The sequence below is a fragment of the Littorina saxatilis genome, linkage group LG17 (genome assembly GCF_037325665.1).
Source record: "Littorina saxatilis isolate snail1 linkage group LG17, US_GU_Lsax_2.0, whole genome shotgun sequence".
In the NCBI taxonomy this organism is placed as follows: Eukaryota; Metazoa; Mollusca; class Gastropoda; order Littorinimorpha; family Littorinidae; genus Littorina; species Littorina saxatilis.
The window spans coordinates 66,149,864-66,167,883 of NC_090261.1; the positions used below are offsets into that span (position 1 = coordinate 66,149,864).

Genomic DNA, 18,020 nt, shown 5'->3' on the forward strand with positions numbered 1-18,020 from the left:
TATTGGATAATACAAATTGTTTGTATGGATTTTGATTCCTGTATGGTGAGGCAATGAACATGTGCGAGTGAGATGTCTATGATGGACAGCAAAATGTAGTTATGGATTCATGGCTGCTAGTCTCATTTCCAGTCATATTAAAAAAAACAAGTTGTTTTTACAAAAACACAAAACATAACTCAAGTTGTCTGCCACAAATACAATTAATTTTAATCAAACAAGTGTCATGCAGAAAATCCACTTTAAATAAGGAAAATCATCACAAAATGGAATGCATACTTTATGTTTATCACATCACAAGACACACTGGTAATACTTGGCAGGTGAGAGTTAACCCATCACACAATGGAATGAATATTTTTATCACATCATTAGACTGGTATTACTTGGCAGTTGAGAGTTAACCTATCACAAAATGGAATGAATACTTAATTTTTATCCCATCATAAGACTGGTAATACTTGGCAGTTGCGAGTTCATCCATCACAAAGTGGAATGAATACTTTAATTTTATCACATCATAAAGAATACATCGGTTCTACTTGGCAGGTGACAGCTGAACAGTTAGCAAAACAGTCACTATTTAATTCTGGTTACAGAGACGAGGAATTGAGGCTGAAATTTATAAACTAAACAAGAAAGCTGAAATTGTGTGAGCCGTTTGTTCGTTCATGGGCTGAAACTCCCACGGCTTTTACGTGTATGACCGTTTTTACCCCGCCATTTAGGCAGCCATACGCCGCGTTCGGAGGAAGCATGCTGGGTATTTTCGTGTTTCTATAACCCACCGAACTCTGACATGGATTACAGGATCTTTTTCGTGCGCACTTGGTCTTGTGCTTGCGTGTACACACGGGGGTGTTCGGACACCGAGGAGAGTCTGCACACAAAGTTGACTGTGAGCAATAATAAATCTCTCGCCGAACGTGGGGACGAACTCGCGCTGACAGCGGCCAACAGGACTGAGCTACATCCCCGCCCTTGTGTGAGCAGTGACCTTCACTACAGAGGAGTGTAAAACTATAAAAGGAAAAGCAGTAGACAACGCCAGTTTTGGTTAATTTGGTAAAACATAAAAACAGACTATCGTTACACAGGGCACGAATATCACATTATCATAACTGTTACAAACGCTTTTGAGTTTATTAATTTGTATACCATTATGAGACAGTATAACAAAGTTGTTAGCGTGCAATTGATTTGTTTGTATCCGGTTTATGGTGTATATTGCCAAGTTTTGTATGGGACACTGTAACGCTAGTCCGAGTGCTTTTGATATTTTGCTGGCAACGTGTTATTCGTGTAGTAGGGGGGTTGAACCATTTATTCTGTACATTAGGTAACTGATACCTGATATGATGTGAAGTGCTTAGTTTACTTGATCAATAGTCGAGAGAAATACAATGCTTTACATGTTTTCCATGGACAGCGTTACACGGAACACGAAAAGCAGGCAACATAATGACAAACAGTGGTGCAAAAAAACAAATAAGAACAGAACACACTCTTGAAACACAACGGCAATTTAAATAATGCAAAACACAAACATCAAATCTTCGAAAGTCTCTCTCTTGCATTTAATAGCAAGTAAGAAATGATGTACGGTACAGGCACCCAAAATAAAGCTTATTTTACTGAGAGAAAAAACCCACACACACCTTGTCTTAATAATTTTAAGATTTCAAAGTTCAACGTTAAACACCCCCCCCCCCCCCCCCCCTGCAAAAAGCAAAGAAAACAATCAAAACAAAAACAAGGTATGTAAAGGAGTATAGGAAACCGGTTAAATCAGGGTCATGTTTTTTTTTTCCTTTGCAGCATGACCTCAAATAATTCAGTTTGAATACATTTGTGAATTCTCTTCAAAATTGCAGAACAAACATTTTTTCGCAGGGTGTGTACAGAAAGAAACACCAACACCTACGGCTACCAAGCAAAAATAATGCGAAACACAAACATCAAATCTTCGAAAGTCTCTCTCTTGCATTTAATAGCAAGTAAGAAATGATGTACGGTACAGGCACCTAAAATAAAGCTTATTTTACGGAGAGAAAAAAACCACCCACACCTTGTCTTAATAATTTTAAGATTTCAAAGTTCAACGTTAACACCCCCCCCCCCCCCCCCCCCCCCCAGGGTGTGTACAGATAGAAACACCAACAGCTACGGCTACCAAGCAGAAACTAATCGCACCATTGAAGGAAAGTTTTTACAATAAATAAAATCCACCCCCTTCAAGAACAGCCTGGGACAGCTTCTGCCTCAGTTCTTGACGTGTGGGGCAGACACCTGCATTCTGAGGGCACAAGTTGACACTCTGGGGAGTGGCTTTTCGGGTGTGTCCACAAACACCACGGTCAGAGGACTCTGGTACCCTCCTGGTACTGTGGACCGGCTCCCAGACATGAAAAACACGAAATCTGAGATGGTGGTTTCTCCGCACTTTCCATCTGAAACAAGACAAAAAAGAAATTCTGAAATAAAGGAAACATCATCCCGCTTTCTTAATAAGCATACAAGTACCAGGACTCAAAAGAGAGGGAATTATTGCATGCTTGTGTTCATTTGTAGAAGCGTAGAAATGTTAAGCATGCTTTGCGACACAGAATGAAATGCTATTTTGAAAGCGTAACTTTTCTTGAGACTTTTTTTGAGCTGCTTGACGTTCAGTTTGATATGTGAAGGCAAACGAGATTCATTTTCCCAAATCTTTGGAGCTTTCAGGGGTAAAACCATGTGCTTATCATTTGCTGCTTTACATATAAGTTATTCTCCTGGGCCGTTTCCCATTTTGTGACATGTATTTTCAGTCCTTAAAACATGTATTAAATGGCAACTTGAATGTATACTCTCCCAAAAAAGAAACTTGACACAGGTAAACATTGATGTTTTTCAAATATATAATATATGTTAGAGGAAAGCACCAAAATTCAGTTTGAAGTTTGTCGGTTACATTGTTGCTAACAACTAACCCATAAAAAGAACATAATTGAACCAAGACTTTACTAAGTGGTCGCCCTTTTATTGAATTGCAAAAATTCTCGTCTGCACAAAAATCATGTGCATGGAGAGTATCGAGAGTATACATATTTTCTTTAGTAATAATTTTTTTTCCAGTAATACTCCAGGTTGTTAATGATGCAGACTTGCAACAAAACAACATAGAATATATATATATTATTTTCTTGGTAGTGTTAGCAGTATTCAAATTCATGTCACAACTTCCGGTTTCCATGTTATGAAGGTGCTTTACTTTAAAACCTTTGTACTTTTACTGAACACTAAGACAAACAAAATGTGCAAGTATTTGTTATTCTATCTCTGCAGGCCAAGGATATTTATGAAACTAGTATTTGTGAATGAAATTAATTTGTACAGCTTAAATGTCTCAAGTTAAATTTAATAAAAAGTCTACTTTATAACATGGTTTTCCCTGGTACACAGCTCTGGAGATTAAAGCTGTGGTCTATTTATGACTTTCCTGGGCTACGAGGTTGAAAAATAGGGATACAATCATGTACAGAATTCTGTACAGCAAACGCTACCCGAAACCCCACCTATACGGCGTGTATGACCTTGAGAGCTTCAGTCAACGCTTGAATTTTTCAGGGATAACAGCCGGTTTGCTCTCTCAAGACTGATCATATTTTATCTTCAAGAGAGATCAAGGGGAAAAAATAAAAGCCCCGGCGAAGATTCGAACTCTCGACTTCGTGTCTCATGTCCTAACCACTAGGCTACTGCGCCAATTGAGAAAATGAAGGAAAAACATTGATATGAATTCATGTTATGTTATTCTTGAAGCAGCATGATTTATATCTCTATCCGCCCATTGTTCAGAAGTTTGTTTGTTTGTTTGTTTGTTTGCTTGCTTAACGCCCAGCCGACCACGAAGGGCCATATCAGGGCGGAGCTGCTTTGACATATAACGTGCGCCACACACAAGACAGAAGTCGCAGCACAGGCTTCATGGCTCACCCAGTCACATTATTCTGACACCGGACCAACCAGTCCTAGCATTAACCCCATAATGCCAGACGCCAGGCGGAGCAACCACTAGATTGCCAATTTTAAAGTCTTAGGTATGACCCGGCCGGGGTTCGAACCCACGACCTCCCGATCACGGGGCGGACGCCTTACCACTAGGCCAACCGTGCCGGTTGTTCAGAAGTGAATACATGTATAACTATTTCTTAGATGTCTGGTTTCAACTGGCTTTGGAGAGATTCAATTACTGTTCTTGTCATTTTCTTGCATGTTGTAAATAGAGATATCGCAGCTATTTGCATGGCGCGAATGTCGTGTAGCATGACGGTGTAAACATGTACTGCGATTCTGTAAAACATGTTTGCAAATAAAGGCAAATTTTAATGTCAATTTTTACGTTTTTGCAACGCATAAATGATAATTCAAGCGTAGAATGATATAAAATTATCAATTTTTTTTATCTTTGACAATACTGGTGTAGTGGCCTAGCGGTTAAGACATCGGCCCCGACATTTCGAGGCCCCGATGCCTTGAGTTCGAATCCCTGCCAAGTCGTTTATTTTTTCTGCTCGATCCTTCTTGACAACAAATATGCTCAGCTCTGCGAGAGCAAACCGGATGTTACCACTGCAAAATTCAAGCGTTGACTGAAGCTCTCAAGGTCATACACGCCGTATAGGTGGGGTTTCGGGTAGTGTTTGCTGTACAGAAATCTGTACATGATTTTGTCCCTATTTTTCAACCTCGTAGCCCCGGAAAGTCATAAATAGACCACAGCTTTAACCCATATCAATCAAGGTTTGTTATGAACCAAACGGCTTTCCATATGAGATTATATACGTACCACTGCCGCCGCCACCAAATAATCATAATATACACTTTACAACGGATTACACACACACACACACAGATAACAAGGTAATCTTGAACTTTAGCGTGACGAAAATGGTGTACGTTGTCAACCATGGGACATCATCTACACGAAAGAGTTGTCTCCCTTGTCTGGTCACACGGATAATTCCTTCTTTGATGGGTCAAATGCATTCGTACAGTTCATCATCGGAGTTCATTCCGTAACTTCAAAGGGATCTAAAATGACTTGTTATGATTACAAGTACAGGTTCTACAAATTTGGAGACTTAAATGCCTCTGAATTAAGAGCTATGAATTTAACACGCTAAAGTTCAAGATTACTGATAACACGATATAGCAGCTAGTCTCTCGCACCGAATTCCAATATTTTGCATCTTTGGTCAAAAACGCGTACAGGCCTCCCTTCAAGTTCAACTTCTGGATGTGGATGCCCCACTGACTCGGTGTAGATCGTCACAAGAACCGAATTCGTCTGATAAAACAATTAACTTACCCTGCTGTGCGAGCCTGGGCAACAGCGTTAATTAAAACTGCACTCGCAAACCTTCCAAAACATCAGGGACATTTGCCACCCCCGCCATCTTGAGCTGTTCAGTCTGTCAAAAGGCGGCAAAGCGAGGCTATGAAGACGCGTATAAGCTTAGTGTTTTTCATGTGGATTCCCAGTCCAAGTTTTTAAGTCGCTTAACCACGTGACTAATAACTGATTATTACAGGTGTATTTATTATTAAATACAGGTGTATTTAATTTTAAATACAGGTGTATTTATTTTTAAATACAGGTGTAATTATTTTTAAATACAGGTGTATTTATTTTTAAATACAGGTGTATTTATTATTAAATACAGGTGTATTTATTTTTAAATACAGGTGTATTTATTTTTAAATACAGGTGTATTTATTTTTAAATACAGGTGTATTTATCATTAATTACACCTGTATTTTATAATAAATACAGGTGTATTTAATAATAAATGCACCTGTATTTAATAATAAATACACCTGTATTTAAAAATAAATACACCTGTATTTAATAATAATTACACCTGTATTTAAAAATAAATACACCTGTAATTTATAATAAATACACCTGTATTTAATAAAAAAATACACCTGTAATTAATAAAAAAAATACACCTGTAATTAATAATGATACTTATTGTATACGTTTAAGAAATAAATACAGCTGTATTTATCATTAAATACAGGTGTATTTATTTTAAATTACAGCTGTAATAGTTATGAGCCAAACGGCTTTCCATAGTTTTTTCCATGTTTCCGCATGGTGGCGCCACTGGGCTTCCGGTCTCACTTTTCAGCGCCGTATGGAGCGTCTCTGTATACTCTATAGTCTCTGACCAGGTAAATTCCTTTATATCCGGGTTGAAAAACCTCCAAACATCATACAGATCACATGTGTTAACCACATCATTAAATTTTGCAACGTTATCCCCTGAATGGTTCTCGCCAGCTATAACATCTTTTTCATTGTTCAAAACACAGTTAAAATCACCACACACTATGATCTCATCGCATTCAAAACTTTTAATTTTTTGCGTCAACTCATCAAAAAATTTAACTTTTTCTTTTGTTTCGTTAGGTGCATACACATTTACAATTGCAACTGATTTATTTTGTATTCTAATACATGTCGCTAAGATTCTCTTTGACGAATACAACACAGAGACATCTTCACTAACATTCTTTCCAAACAAAATTATTTGACCCGCGCTGTGCGATGTCCCTTCATGGAACACAAAACCATGCTTCCATTCTTTCATCCAGTCATCAGACACACTCCCTGTTATGTAAGTCTCCTGTAAACATATTATATCATATTGTCTTTGTTTAAGAAAAGTGAACACCGATTTTCTTTTCAATTTTGATCTAATCCCTCTAACGTTTAGAGAGAAAACGTTCAATGAAGTCGAGGTCATAAGGAAAGTCCGTGGGCAATAACGGGGTCGTTATCCGTGTGGCGCGTGGGGCATGTGCGATCATTTATTGTCATACTTGCCCTGCTTTCCAGCTGTGTCGCTCGACTGCGGGGAATCCCCGCCCTCACGTGACCGCTTGGGAGTGGACGATCGCTGTCTCGGTGGAAAGTCAATGGTAGCTTGCTTGTCTCTCGCTTGTCTGTCTTTGTTGCCTTTACCGTTCTTTTTGGCGTTTGATGAAGCTGCATGGACGGGGGTCGAGAGGGGAAGGCCTGGAGTCGAAGAAGCGACGGGGGGAGGGAGGATGGGGAGAGAGTCCTCGAACTTCTCGCTTTCGGCGTCGCTGCCACGAATGTCTTCGCCGTTGACGTCGTCGTGGTCGTCGTTATCCAGAGGGGCAAGGGGGGGAGGGGGAACGACCGCGCCTAGTCCGGGAGGACGGCCCCACACTGACTCCATGGTGATGGCCTGGCAGGCAGGGTCTCCCCTCTTGTGGCCACTGACGCGGCACGCTGAGCAGGTGGCTGTGGGAGTTGAACTTGCCTGGACTCTGACCTTGACCACCTCTTTGCCACCTGAAGTGGATGTACCCCAACCTTGTTTGAGACGACGTTCACGATATTGTTGTCGTTCCATCGCACGACAATGAGACCTGACTTTGTGTCTGTGGCATAGTCGAAGGTTCCTCTTGGCGTCTTCTGCATGTCTTTCACATCTCTCAGTGGGCAGTCTTTGAGACGATTTGCTCGGATTGTGCCTGTGCACGCGATGTTCTTTTCCGACAACCGATCCACCAGTTCCAAACTCGTGAAAAGATTGTCAAACGTCAGGTGGAACGAGCATCGCTCCACTTCCTGCAGCTCGGCTATGAGATCGAGAACCACCTCCCCTCCCATGCCAACGCCCGGGTACGCTGTCGGTCGTCCTGTGGCTCCTTGGTAGGGCTCGCACTGAACGATGTATCCCAGAGGAGTGGTCAGAACCCACATTTTAAACCCAAACCTGATTGGTTTACCACGAATGAATTGTTTAGCGCCATGCCTGCCGTAATATGGCACCATCGACTCGTCGATGCTGAGATTCTGCGTCTGAGTGGCCTTTACACAAGCTTATGTCCAATTTTACTCTTTCTTCATCTGAAGACATGTCATTCTCGGGTTCATAAAGTGGCTGGCGTTGACCATTCGTGACAACTGTGGCAGAAGCAGGCGCCCGCAGCTGACGGCCATTGAGGTTGGAGACTGTCCATTCCCCGTCTTCTTCTCCGCTGTCTTCATCAGTGTCCTCAGTCACAGGAGGTGGCTCAATGAAGACAGAGGCTTCCTGGACACTGCTGTCATCTTCCAGCATTGATAAAACTTCGTTGACATTATAGAGTCTGGAAGACAAGAGAAGCAAATCCTTCTTTGTATGTGTTAAAAACCCCACCCCTCTCGTGCCCACGGTCCCATATATGGGACGGAACTTCAAACGGGAACGTCCCACTAGTCCGAGGGTTCACTAGTCCGAGGGTTCACTAGTCCGAGGGTTCACTAGTCCGAGGGTTCACTAGTCCAAATGTTCACTAGTCCGAGGGTTCACTAGTCCGAGGGTTCACTAGTCCGAGGGTTTACTATAGACGCTTGATTTTCCAGTTCGTCCCACTAGTCCGAGGGTATAGACGCTTGATTTTCCAGTTATTATACCGCACCTTAAAAGGCGGTGGTATATAGGTTTCACTGTGTGTGTGTGTGTGTGTGTGTGTGTGTGTGTGTGTGTGTGTGTGTCTGTGTGTGTGTGTGTGTGTGTGTGTGTGTGTGTGTGTGTGTGTGTGTGTGTGTATGTGTGTGTGTGTGTGTATGTGTGAGTATGTGTGAGTGTGTGTGTCTGTCCGCAAATAGATATCCGATGTTTGAGAACCGATTTCAATAAAAGTATGTGTGAGTGTCACGAAGTGGTTTGCATGTGAATTTAATATGCGTGTTCTGCCCTATTGCACTGTCTCTACCCTTTCACACCAAACACTTCAAAAACAGACTTTGGGAGAATGCAGGCTTGTTATTTCCTCAACCAAAACAACCTATTACTTAACTTCAATTACATCAATAACAGTCAACGTTTCAACAAATAGTTCACACAAACTTCTCTCTTCCACTCAATGCATATGAATACATATTAAAAAGATACTATCTCAATTAGAGATTAACGCACAAATGAAGGTACTGACAGACACTCACGAGTTCGAATCGCAGCTCACTGCATGTCAACAGTTTCACTTCCCTGTGTCGCTGAGTCCTTGTAGAATAATGAATTCAGGTGCCAACACTCAGAGATGCTAACACACACACCTTTCGCTGAAGATGCCAACACACACCTTTCACTGAAGATGCCAACACACACCTTTACTGTAGATGCCAACACACCTCTCACTGAAGATGCCAACATACACCTTCCAGGTTTCTCCCTGAGAAACCCTTCCGCCCGTAGCGGAAACAACCGTCGTCAGCTACGACCGGTATCGATGAAGACTCCACTCGTCTAGTCATCTTTCGCCGAGGAATCTCCTCATCTCGCGCCTCTCTCGTATAAGGTCCCTCCCTTATACGCCATGGACATCCCTCATGGAAACTCCTAAAGAATTTAACCAAGTCTTAGTACAACATTCTCTAAAACCATCTCTTCTTCCAAACGTTCATGAACCAACTTATACATTCTCGTTCATTCTATGTTCACATTCCGCCCGCATTCAATATCCAAACTAATACTTAATCTATGAATAACACTGCCATACAAAGCATCACCGTCTTAAACATAACATAAATGCGTAGCAATTATGTACACGAAATTCCCCATGAAAAACCCGTGAAACCATTACAACAAAAGTTCTCTCAAATCTTCACACTAAGATTTAGTGCACGTCGTAGACACTAACCTTTACACTGCAGCTATGCAATCAAACTTCAATAATGTACAACATAGTAAATCATTTACCTTAAGAGACCCGTCTCTTGAAGGAGCACTTGTTACCAAAACAAGTCCGACACACGCTGACAACCTCCCCGGTTGAAAATCTCAAACGCTGTGACGATATTTACCCTGACCAGCTACAGGTCTCAAACACAGCTCACGCCAGCTTCGTGTGAAATACAAGAAACACGTGGATTACGATCTGCAGTTTCTGGTGCTGGCCTGTACAACATTTAGGGAGGTTAAAACCACGACGCTGTTCAGAACCTCACAAATATGCTACTCACATCTTTGTGACAGTGAGGCTGTAGTACGACCCAGGCTCGATCCTCTCCATAATTCAGGTCGATGGGATAACTAATTGACCCTCACGGGCAAAAGGAAACCCGAGGTGCTATATAATATGACTAAAAACTGTAGGCAGTTCGATCACGTAATTGTCCAGTCGGGGCGGTATCCTGATAAATTTAATATCCTTTCTTCAGTCAAAATATAAATAACTAAGTTTCTTGGGGGAAATAGTCTGAGATTTCTTCAGTCAAAATATAAAACACCACATTATTTTTTTGAATGAAAACAACTCAGTGTTTTTATGAGAATATTCTCGTCCTGATATGGCTCTGCGTAGTCGGCTGGACGTTAAGCAACAAATAAACAAAGAAACAAACAAACAAACAAACAAAATGAGAATATTCTTCTATTTGGTTCCCACAGCAGTGAAAAACACACGCGCACACGCACATCCACGCACACATACACACACAAAATAAAAAGAAATCAAATTGAATATCCTTTGTTCAAGCGTCTATAGTGAACCCTCGGACTAGTGAACCCTCGGACTAGTGGACCCTCGGACTAGTGAACCCTCGGACTAGTGGACCCTCGGACTAGTGAACCCTCGGACTAATGAACCCTCGGATTAGTGAACCCCTCTCCCTTCAAACACTCACAGATGCAAGCAAAACTTTTTTTTTAAACAATCCGCGAAATCCATATTCAGATAACATCAGTATCTCCATTATTTATTCTTTGTTTGATATTAAAAAAAAAAAGTCCTTGGTAAAGAAAATAACAACTTACCTTTTACTGCTTGCCATTCTGCTCATCAATTCAGACCAAAAAATGCAAAAATGGCTGCACCTGTGTGAAACGGTAAGGGAGATACATCCTGTTCAACACGAAAACTGGACACACGTAGCCTCCCTTGATATGTCTGGGGAATGATAACCACTTTATTGGGTTCTCTGTCTCCGTGCTTCTCAGTCTGTGCTTCAATCAATCAATATGAGGCTTATATCGCGCATATTCCGTGGGTACAGTTCTAGGCGCTCTGCAGTGATGCCGTGTGAGATGAAATTTTATGCGGCCAGTAATTGCAGCCATTTCGGCGCATATTTACCTTCCACGGCCTATTATTCCAAGTCACACGGGTATAGGTAGACAATTATTAACTGTGCCTAAGCAATTTTGCCAGGAAAGATCCTTTTATCAATCGTGGGATCTTTAACGTGCACACCCAGTGTAGTGTACACGGGGGGGGGGGAGTTCGGACACCGAAGAGAGTCTGCACACAAAGTTGACTCTGAAATAAATTTCCGCCGAACCTGGGATCGAACTCACGCTGACAGCGGCCAACTGAATACAAATCCAGCGCGCTACCAACTGAGCTATGTACCCGCCCCTTGTCCTTGGTGCTGTCAAGCGTACCTTTCGTCGTCTGTAGCTGTGTCGTCACGTCAGACATCTTCTCCGTCAGCCCCGCTATGGTGGCGTCGTTTCTGTGAAAGAGTTGTAAAAGAACGCTTGTATGAAATATCGACAATTTCAAGTTCAACTGTTGACACATCAGTTTAACAGAAAGGTTATTTTTACAATTTTGATGCAATTACAAACGACAATATTTGTCAGTTTTAATGCAACATGAAATACTATTTCTGTTCACATAAGCGGGACTGCCCTTTCCCCCCAAATACTGAAATACAATTACCAACATCTTCTAAGAAAATAACAAACAAACCTGGTCATCGATTAAGAAAAATCACTCTGAATAAAGATTATACCTGTACCTCTTTACACCTTCGAAAACAGCATGTTCTTCTTATGATGTCTGTGATGAAGGTGGATACACATTCACCATGCATGTATACGATTAAGCCAACAAACGATGGTTTGAGGGGGCAAGCTGTGTTTATTGTCAGCCATGATGATGATCCGTGTATGTAACAAGGGCCCTAACTCTCGTTAGTTACTTAACACATCTGTAGCAGTTGCTTCCCTTAGATGGTAACAGATTCTCAAACACTACACTTCTGTTAAGCGTTTTTTAGGATGAATCCTAATGATATTAGCTTAATTGAAAACGTTTTGATTCGTGGATTGATTTCAATGGGTTCAACATGAGTGTGACGATAACCTGTTCAAAATAATAAGACGTAACTGCATAATTATATGCAAATTAAACATACCTATTGACAGATGACTTTTTTTCCAAATATTGTTTTTGTCACATCTCAATTCCCGAACGGAATGGTTTGCAAGTAGACTATATAAACGAATCAAACAATCGATCAATCAATCAATTTATCAATCAACCAATCGAGAAAGAAAAAAACAGAACAAACAAATAATCAAACAAACACATGATAAATAAGCAAACAGGCTAGTAACCTTTTAGTCCAATCAGTGAGGAGTTTCTGCATCGTGTTGATGGCTTTGCTTTGTTCCTGCAGCTCTTCCGTCCTGCGTGTTGCCCCCTGCTTCAGCTGTTCCTTCATCCAGTCCTCCTCTTCCGTCCTGCGTGTCGCCCCCTGCTTCAGCTGTTCCTTCGTCCAGTCCTCCTCTTCCGTCCTGCGTGTCGCCCCCTGCTTCAGCAGTTCCTTCGTCCAGTCCTCCTCTTCCGTCCTGCGTGTCGCCCCCTGCTTCAGCTGTTCCTTCGTCCAGTCCTCCTCTTCCGTCCTGCGTGTTGCCCCCTGCTTCAGCTGTTCCTTCATCCAGTCCTCCTCTTCCGTCCTGCGTGTTGCCCCCTGCTTCAGCTGTTCCTTCATCCAGTCCTCCTCTTCCGTCCTGCGTGTTGCCCCCTGCTTCAGCTGTTCCTTCATCCAGTCCTCCTCTTCCGTCCTGCGTGTTGCCCCCTGCTTCAGCTGTTCCTTCATCCAGTCCTCCTCTTCCGTCCTGCGTGTCGCCCCCTGCTTCAGCTGTTCCTTCATCCAGTCCTCCTCTTCGCTCACCTTTTCCTTCAGCTTGGAGCTGGAGTCTTTAAGCTGTTCCTTCAGTCTCGCGTCCCCCTCCACCACTTGCTCTTTCAAGCGCGTGTCTCCGTCTCTCAGCTGTTCCTTCACGCTCTGGTAGCGTTCCTGCATCAGTTCTTTGAGCAACTTGTCGCCTTCTTTCATGTCGTCACGGATCAGCCACAGTTCCGCTTCACGGGCTCGCTTGGGGTTGGCCGCTTGGCTGGAGTCGGAAGTCTCGCTGGGTTTAGGCGCCGCGGCGGAGGCCGACCAGAGACTATAGAGTATACAGAGACGCTCCATACGGTACTGAAAAGTGAGACCGGAAGCCCAGTGGCGCCACCACGCGGAAACATGGAACAATCTACTTTCTCTTTTCACAGCAGTAGGGATATCGTGCATGGCAGCGCCAACGCGAAAACGCAGTGTTCGGCCATCAATGGCTCAAACGCACATGCCAAAGGCTTCAGAATGTTCAAATTTCCCAAGGAAGAGAGCAGGTGAGGATTTTTCTCTCGTTAAATGTTGGAAAATCAGTAAAAGTTGTAGCGTCGAACTGCGTGTAGATCCGAGTCTATTCTACTGGAACAGTGAAAACACACACTCAAACCAGTCCAAGCTGTGCATGTTGGTACTAGTTTCACATGTATACGATTTATTTCTCCTCTACTTTATCTCATTACGGCATGCCAAGTCTGGAACTGATAGTGACAAATTCGGTCAATGATCGACTAGGGTAGACATAACAATCTCGTTTGATTGACACGGCCGTCGCGGGGTTATAGAGTAGATCTACAACGGATAACAGCTTGCAGCTTCGAACGTTATAGTATCATGATTAATATTTTGATTGTAAACGTTTTGATGATTATGATGATGATGATGATGATGATGATGATGATGATGATGATGATGATGATGGCTATTCATTGTTGTTCTTGTACACCATTTTGAATGAGTAAAGGTCAAAGAGGGTAGACAGAAAGAGAGAGAGAGAGAGAGAGAGAGAGAGAGAGAGAGAGAGAGAGAGAGAGATTGGATTGGATTGTTTACTCATTTAGGCCATAGCCCCTTATGACGGGGGGGGGGGGGGGGGGACATAAAATGACATAATGACATTTGCACACAGATCAAATGAAATAAGTCATACACGAACTAAGACATTACATTACATTACATTACATAATAAAATATACCGTAGGCTTACATGAACTAAGACATAACAACACTACGTAGCCGAAATGCTTTGTACACATAAGCTGACAACTTTCGAACAATACGTTCATTCACAGATGCCATAAGGCCAAAAAAAAAAAATTGTCTGTTTCTGGTCACCCGACCGACCCTAAATTTCGGCGCCGACCCTAAACTTTTTTTTTCCAAACTCAAAAATTTTTATTTATTTTTTGGTGGTAAAGGACAGGGTGAGAAAATGAACAACAAAAACGTGTGAAAACGAAAGTCCGCTGACGATTTGTAAATGTGTTGAGTGTCTTGTCTCTATGTATAGTGAATCCAGTCTCTTTGCGCGATTTTTAAAGTTAGTTTTATTGGTCTACATTTGGGGTAAAAAAAAAAAATAAATAAAAATTAAAAAAAAATCCCGACCTACCGACCCTATTTTCTTTAGCCATGTTACCAGAAACAGACAATTTTTTTTTTTTGGCCTAAGCATAGAAAACTTGTGTAAACTTGGGTTTCTATAAAACTTAGCAGGAATAAACCGGCATCGCAAATCACGAAGTGCGGGGCAACAAAGCACAAAATAAAACTCATCTTCCTTACTTTCCCTGCACAATGGGCATAAAACATCATTATTCGCATCGTATCTCTTATATCGATTAACGTGCACAAATAGTTCTGTTATTCCACCTCGGAATCTTGCCGTAATAAGGGAGAGAGAGAGAGAGAGAGAGAGAGAGAGAGAGAGAGAGAGAGAGAGAGAGAGAGAGACTGAGAGAGAGAGAGAGACTGAGAGAGAGAGAGAGAGAGAGAGAGAGAGAGAGAGAGAGAGAGAGAGAGAGAGCTTTCTGAACAAGAAAGAAGCGACTGAAAAGAAATAAGACAATCATCGATCGATCAAGATTCTTTAAAGTCACAAGAATCTGGTTTAAGTTGCTGTATTTTACAGTTTTCCTTACATGATAACTTCTTAGCTCCGTGTAATTGACAACACATTTCAGTTTAGAGGTGCTGGGACGACACCAAATTGACTAAATGCCTTAGTTACCTATTTAACCGGGAACTATTTCGTTAAACGATTTATTCCTGACATATTTTCTCAGGTTTAACTGACCATATATTCAGTATGTATTTGTATTTGATTAAAACACACAAAAATAACGACGGTTAGTTCGTGAAAAGACACTGACTTGAATGTCTTGAATCATGTTTGCATAACTACAGCGATGCAGCGAATATTGCCAAAGAAAATTTGATTTAATTTTAATCTATACCATTTTCTGCGGTGTTTTTATGGTAATTTAAAAAGGATGTTCACAAACAAACATATTTTTTCATCCAGTTACTTTTTGCAGCACTGTCAGCCGGACAGAACAGACAGTATGTTAATTTGAACGTGATATAAACACAGCCGACAGCAGCCGCTATACGCGAGCTTCCTTGTGCGGCAGGGAGTGGCTCTTTTCCCGCGCTGAGCTGGCCGGTCTCAATTTCGCACCGCAGCGCAAAGAAGGATGACGCGTCTCTGTATACTCTATAGTCTCTGGGCCGACTGACAAACCACCAGCAGTGCCAGAACAAGTTGCAGAATCATTTTTTCACTACGGCTAGCTAGATCCAGAGTGCAGAAGTTATGCTTGTCTTGAAGAAAATCCTCGCCGTTTCTTTCCTTATATTTTTTTCAACGAGGAAGTTGTGACAAACCTGACTTCTTCCCGATTCACGCCATCGTCCCGGCAATCGTCTCACGGCATGTCACAGACAATAGCGCCTGTATGTCCTATGAGGCGGCCTTGCTGGATGCTGGAGTTAAATGTCGGATGGTGCATAGTTTCAGTTTGCAGTACCATGTCAGTGTTTCTCTATTTAAAGAGATGTTGTTCGCTGGTGAAAGAGATATTTTGGCTAAAACACTGATACGATGTTGCCGAATGCGCCATAAGACTATAACGCAATGTTCCAAGTCTCTCAGTCTTGTTTGTTTGTTTGTTTGTTTGGTTGGTTGGTGTGGTTGGTGTGGTGGTTGGTGTGGTTGTTGTTGTGGTTGTTGTTGTGGTTGTTGTGGTTGTTGTTGTGGTGGTGGTGGTGGTTGTGGTGGTGGTTGTGGTTGTGGTTTCGAAACCTATACTGAACAAGCGTTGATTTTTACCCGGTATTTTCTATAATTTCAAACAGGTGACTGGGATTCATTTCAGGGGTATTTGGGAACACACGTGGTGGTCTCTCAGTCAACAACACCAGTCTGCTAGCTGTCAACATTTCCCGGACAACACCGCTTTAACTTGGCACGAATCTCGTGAACATTCCACGCCGGATGGATGGCATGATTTGCATCCATGGAGTGACACTACTTAGGACACAATGCAATCGGAGTGAACTTGTGAGCTAGCCCCTGACCCTAAGTAGATGATTTCACGTGCCGATAGGGCGTTAAGCGTTAAGTACTACTTAATAGTTGAGACTGAACGGTCACGAGTCAGCCTCGTCTAAACAATTGGAACTTGGGAATCGTCTCATCCAACCACAGGCAAGAGTGCGCAAGACGGGGAACCCCCTGTCTCAAATGTCAGTCACTAATTTGCTGATGATATTCCGAGTGTCATGTCGATGACAACCTCAGCCTTGACATCAACGCGACTTTCTCGTATTTGCCTGGCATAATCGTATTAATCGTAAAGTTCACTGGATTTCTGGGACTTTTTTTTTAGGTGTCCTAATTATTGTCTAAAGTCCCATTCATGCTCTGAGTAAGATTATGTAACAGTTTGAGCGATTGGTCCTCAAGCCGTGGAATACAACAACCGCGTCTGTCAGACACAGCTTTTGCCAACAGATCCAGGTAACTGTGCTATCTATGGCGGAGGGGTGGGGGGTAAACAACAAACAGAAATAGTTTTTTCGAAATTGGGTATTGATTGTCAAAGCTGAAACCAGCATGCACCTGGATGGCTCATACAAGAAACCATCGAAGTTACGTCGGGGCTGTTTCTGTGGCAGAGTAAATAGGCCTTACTATTGCAGGCAGTAAACGCGATCCACAATGCTCGTTTCCTTGCGAAATCGTTTTCACATTCCGTGGTGGTTGTTTTGTCATCAGAAAGTCGACATTCTTTTCATTCCAGAAGCCCCTTCACAGTAGGCAGGCCAAAATTGAAATCATTTTCTGTGAGCGATTAAGAATTCATCTTCAAGAATAGCGTACACTGTTTACACAATTTTGCATAATTTCATGAGGTAGCGTAGGCATATCAATGAAAATCATTTCGCGCTGAACGATTGTCATGCAAATGGCGTGTTTTGTGTAACAACTTTAATCTGATGCAAGTGTTAACAATCATAATACATTATTTGTATTTTAACCATAATTATAATAATATGACATTATACACAGGTGGAGACAGCCATATTTCGCTCCGAGACCGCGCTAGCAATGACTGTCAAAATCTGCATTTTGGTCGAAAAAACAAATAATATTTATCTTATCTATCGACTATGTTAGTTAGAAATCGTGTTATGATAGAAGGGCGCTAGTCTAGCACGACGCTTACTTCTCGAGATAGGTATGACCACAAGCTTGAATATAACGTCATTTTAGCTTTCCTTGTCCCAGATCTTTTTCTATCTCGAACAGTGTGATTTTCACGTACTGTGTTGAGTGGGGGTTTCGACTGACTGTGTTGCGGAAACCATCGTCATTTATTGCTGTCAAGCAGCTGAATATGAAAAGAACAGAATGCGTGCAGATTTATGTTTTAGTCTTGCAAGACTTTGTGAACAACGAATTCTCGCTTTGAAAAAAAAGAAAATGTCTGGTTGTCGTCTGCTTTGAAGGTAGGGAGATTTTGCAGCTTACACGTCCAAATGCAGG

General features: G+C 42.0%; 1 protein-coding gene across 1 annotated transcript; it reads right to left on the reverse strand.

The window, feature by feature from the left end:
- Positions 1–12,555: 12,555 nt before the first annotated feature.
- On the reverse strand, positions 12,556–13,273 carry LOC138953375 (uncharacterized protein PF3D7_1120000-like). Its single transcript, XM_070325174.1, has 2 exons — positions 12,649–13,273; positions 12,556–12,590 (listed from the first exon to the last, which is right to left on the reverse strand). The coding sequence occupies exons 1-2, from the start codon at positions 13,271–13,273 to the stop codon at positions 12,556–12,558; spliced, it is 660 nt and encodes a 219-aa protein (XP_070181275.1).
- Positions 13,274–18,020: the final 4,747 nt, after the last annotated feature.

Excerpts from the sequence above, each read along its gene's own strand:
- LOC138953375 (XM_070325174.1), bottom strand. The coding sequence starts at position 13,273 with ATGGAGCGTCTCTGTATACTCTATAGTCTCTGGTCGGCCTCCGCCGCG. Across the intron at positions 12,591-12,648 it reads GCTGAAGCAGGGGGCGACAC|GACGGAAGAGGAGGACTGGA; the intron begins GCAGGACGGAAG and ends GGCGACACGCAG.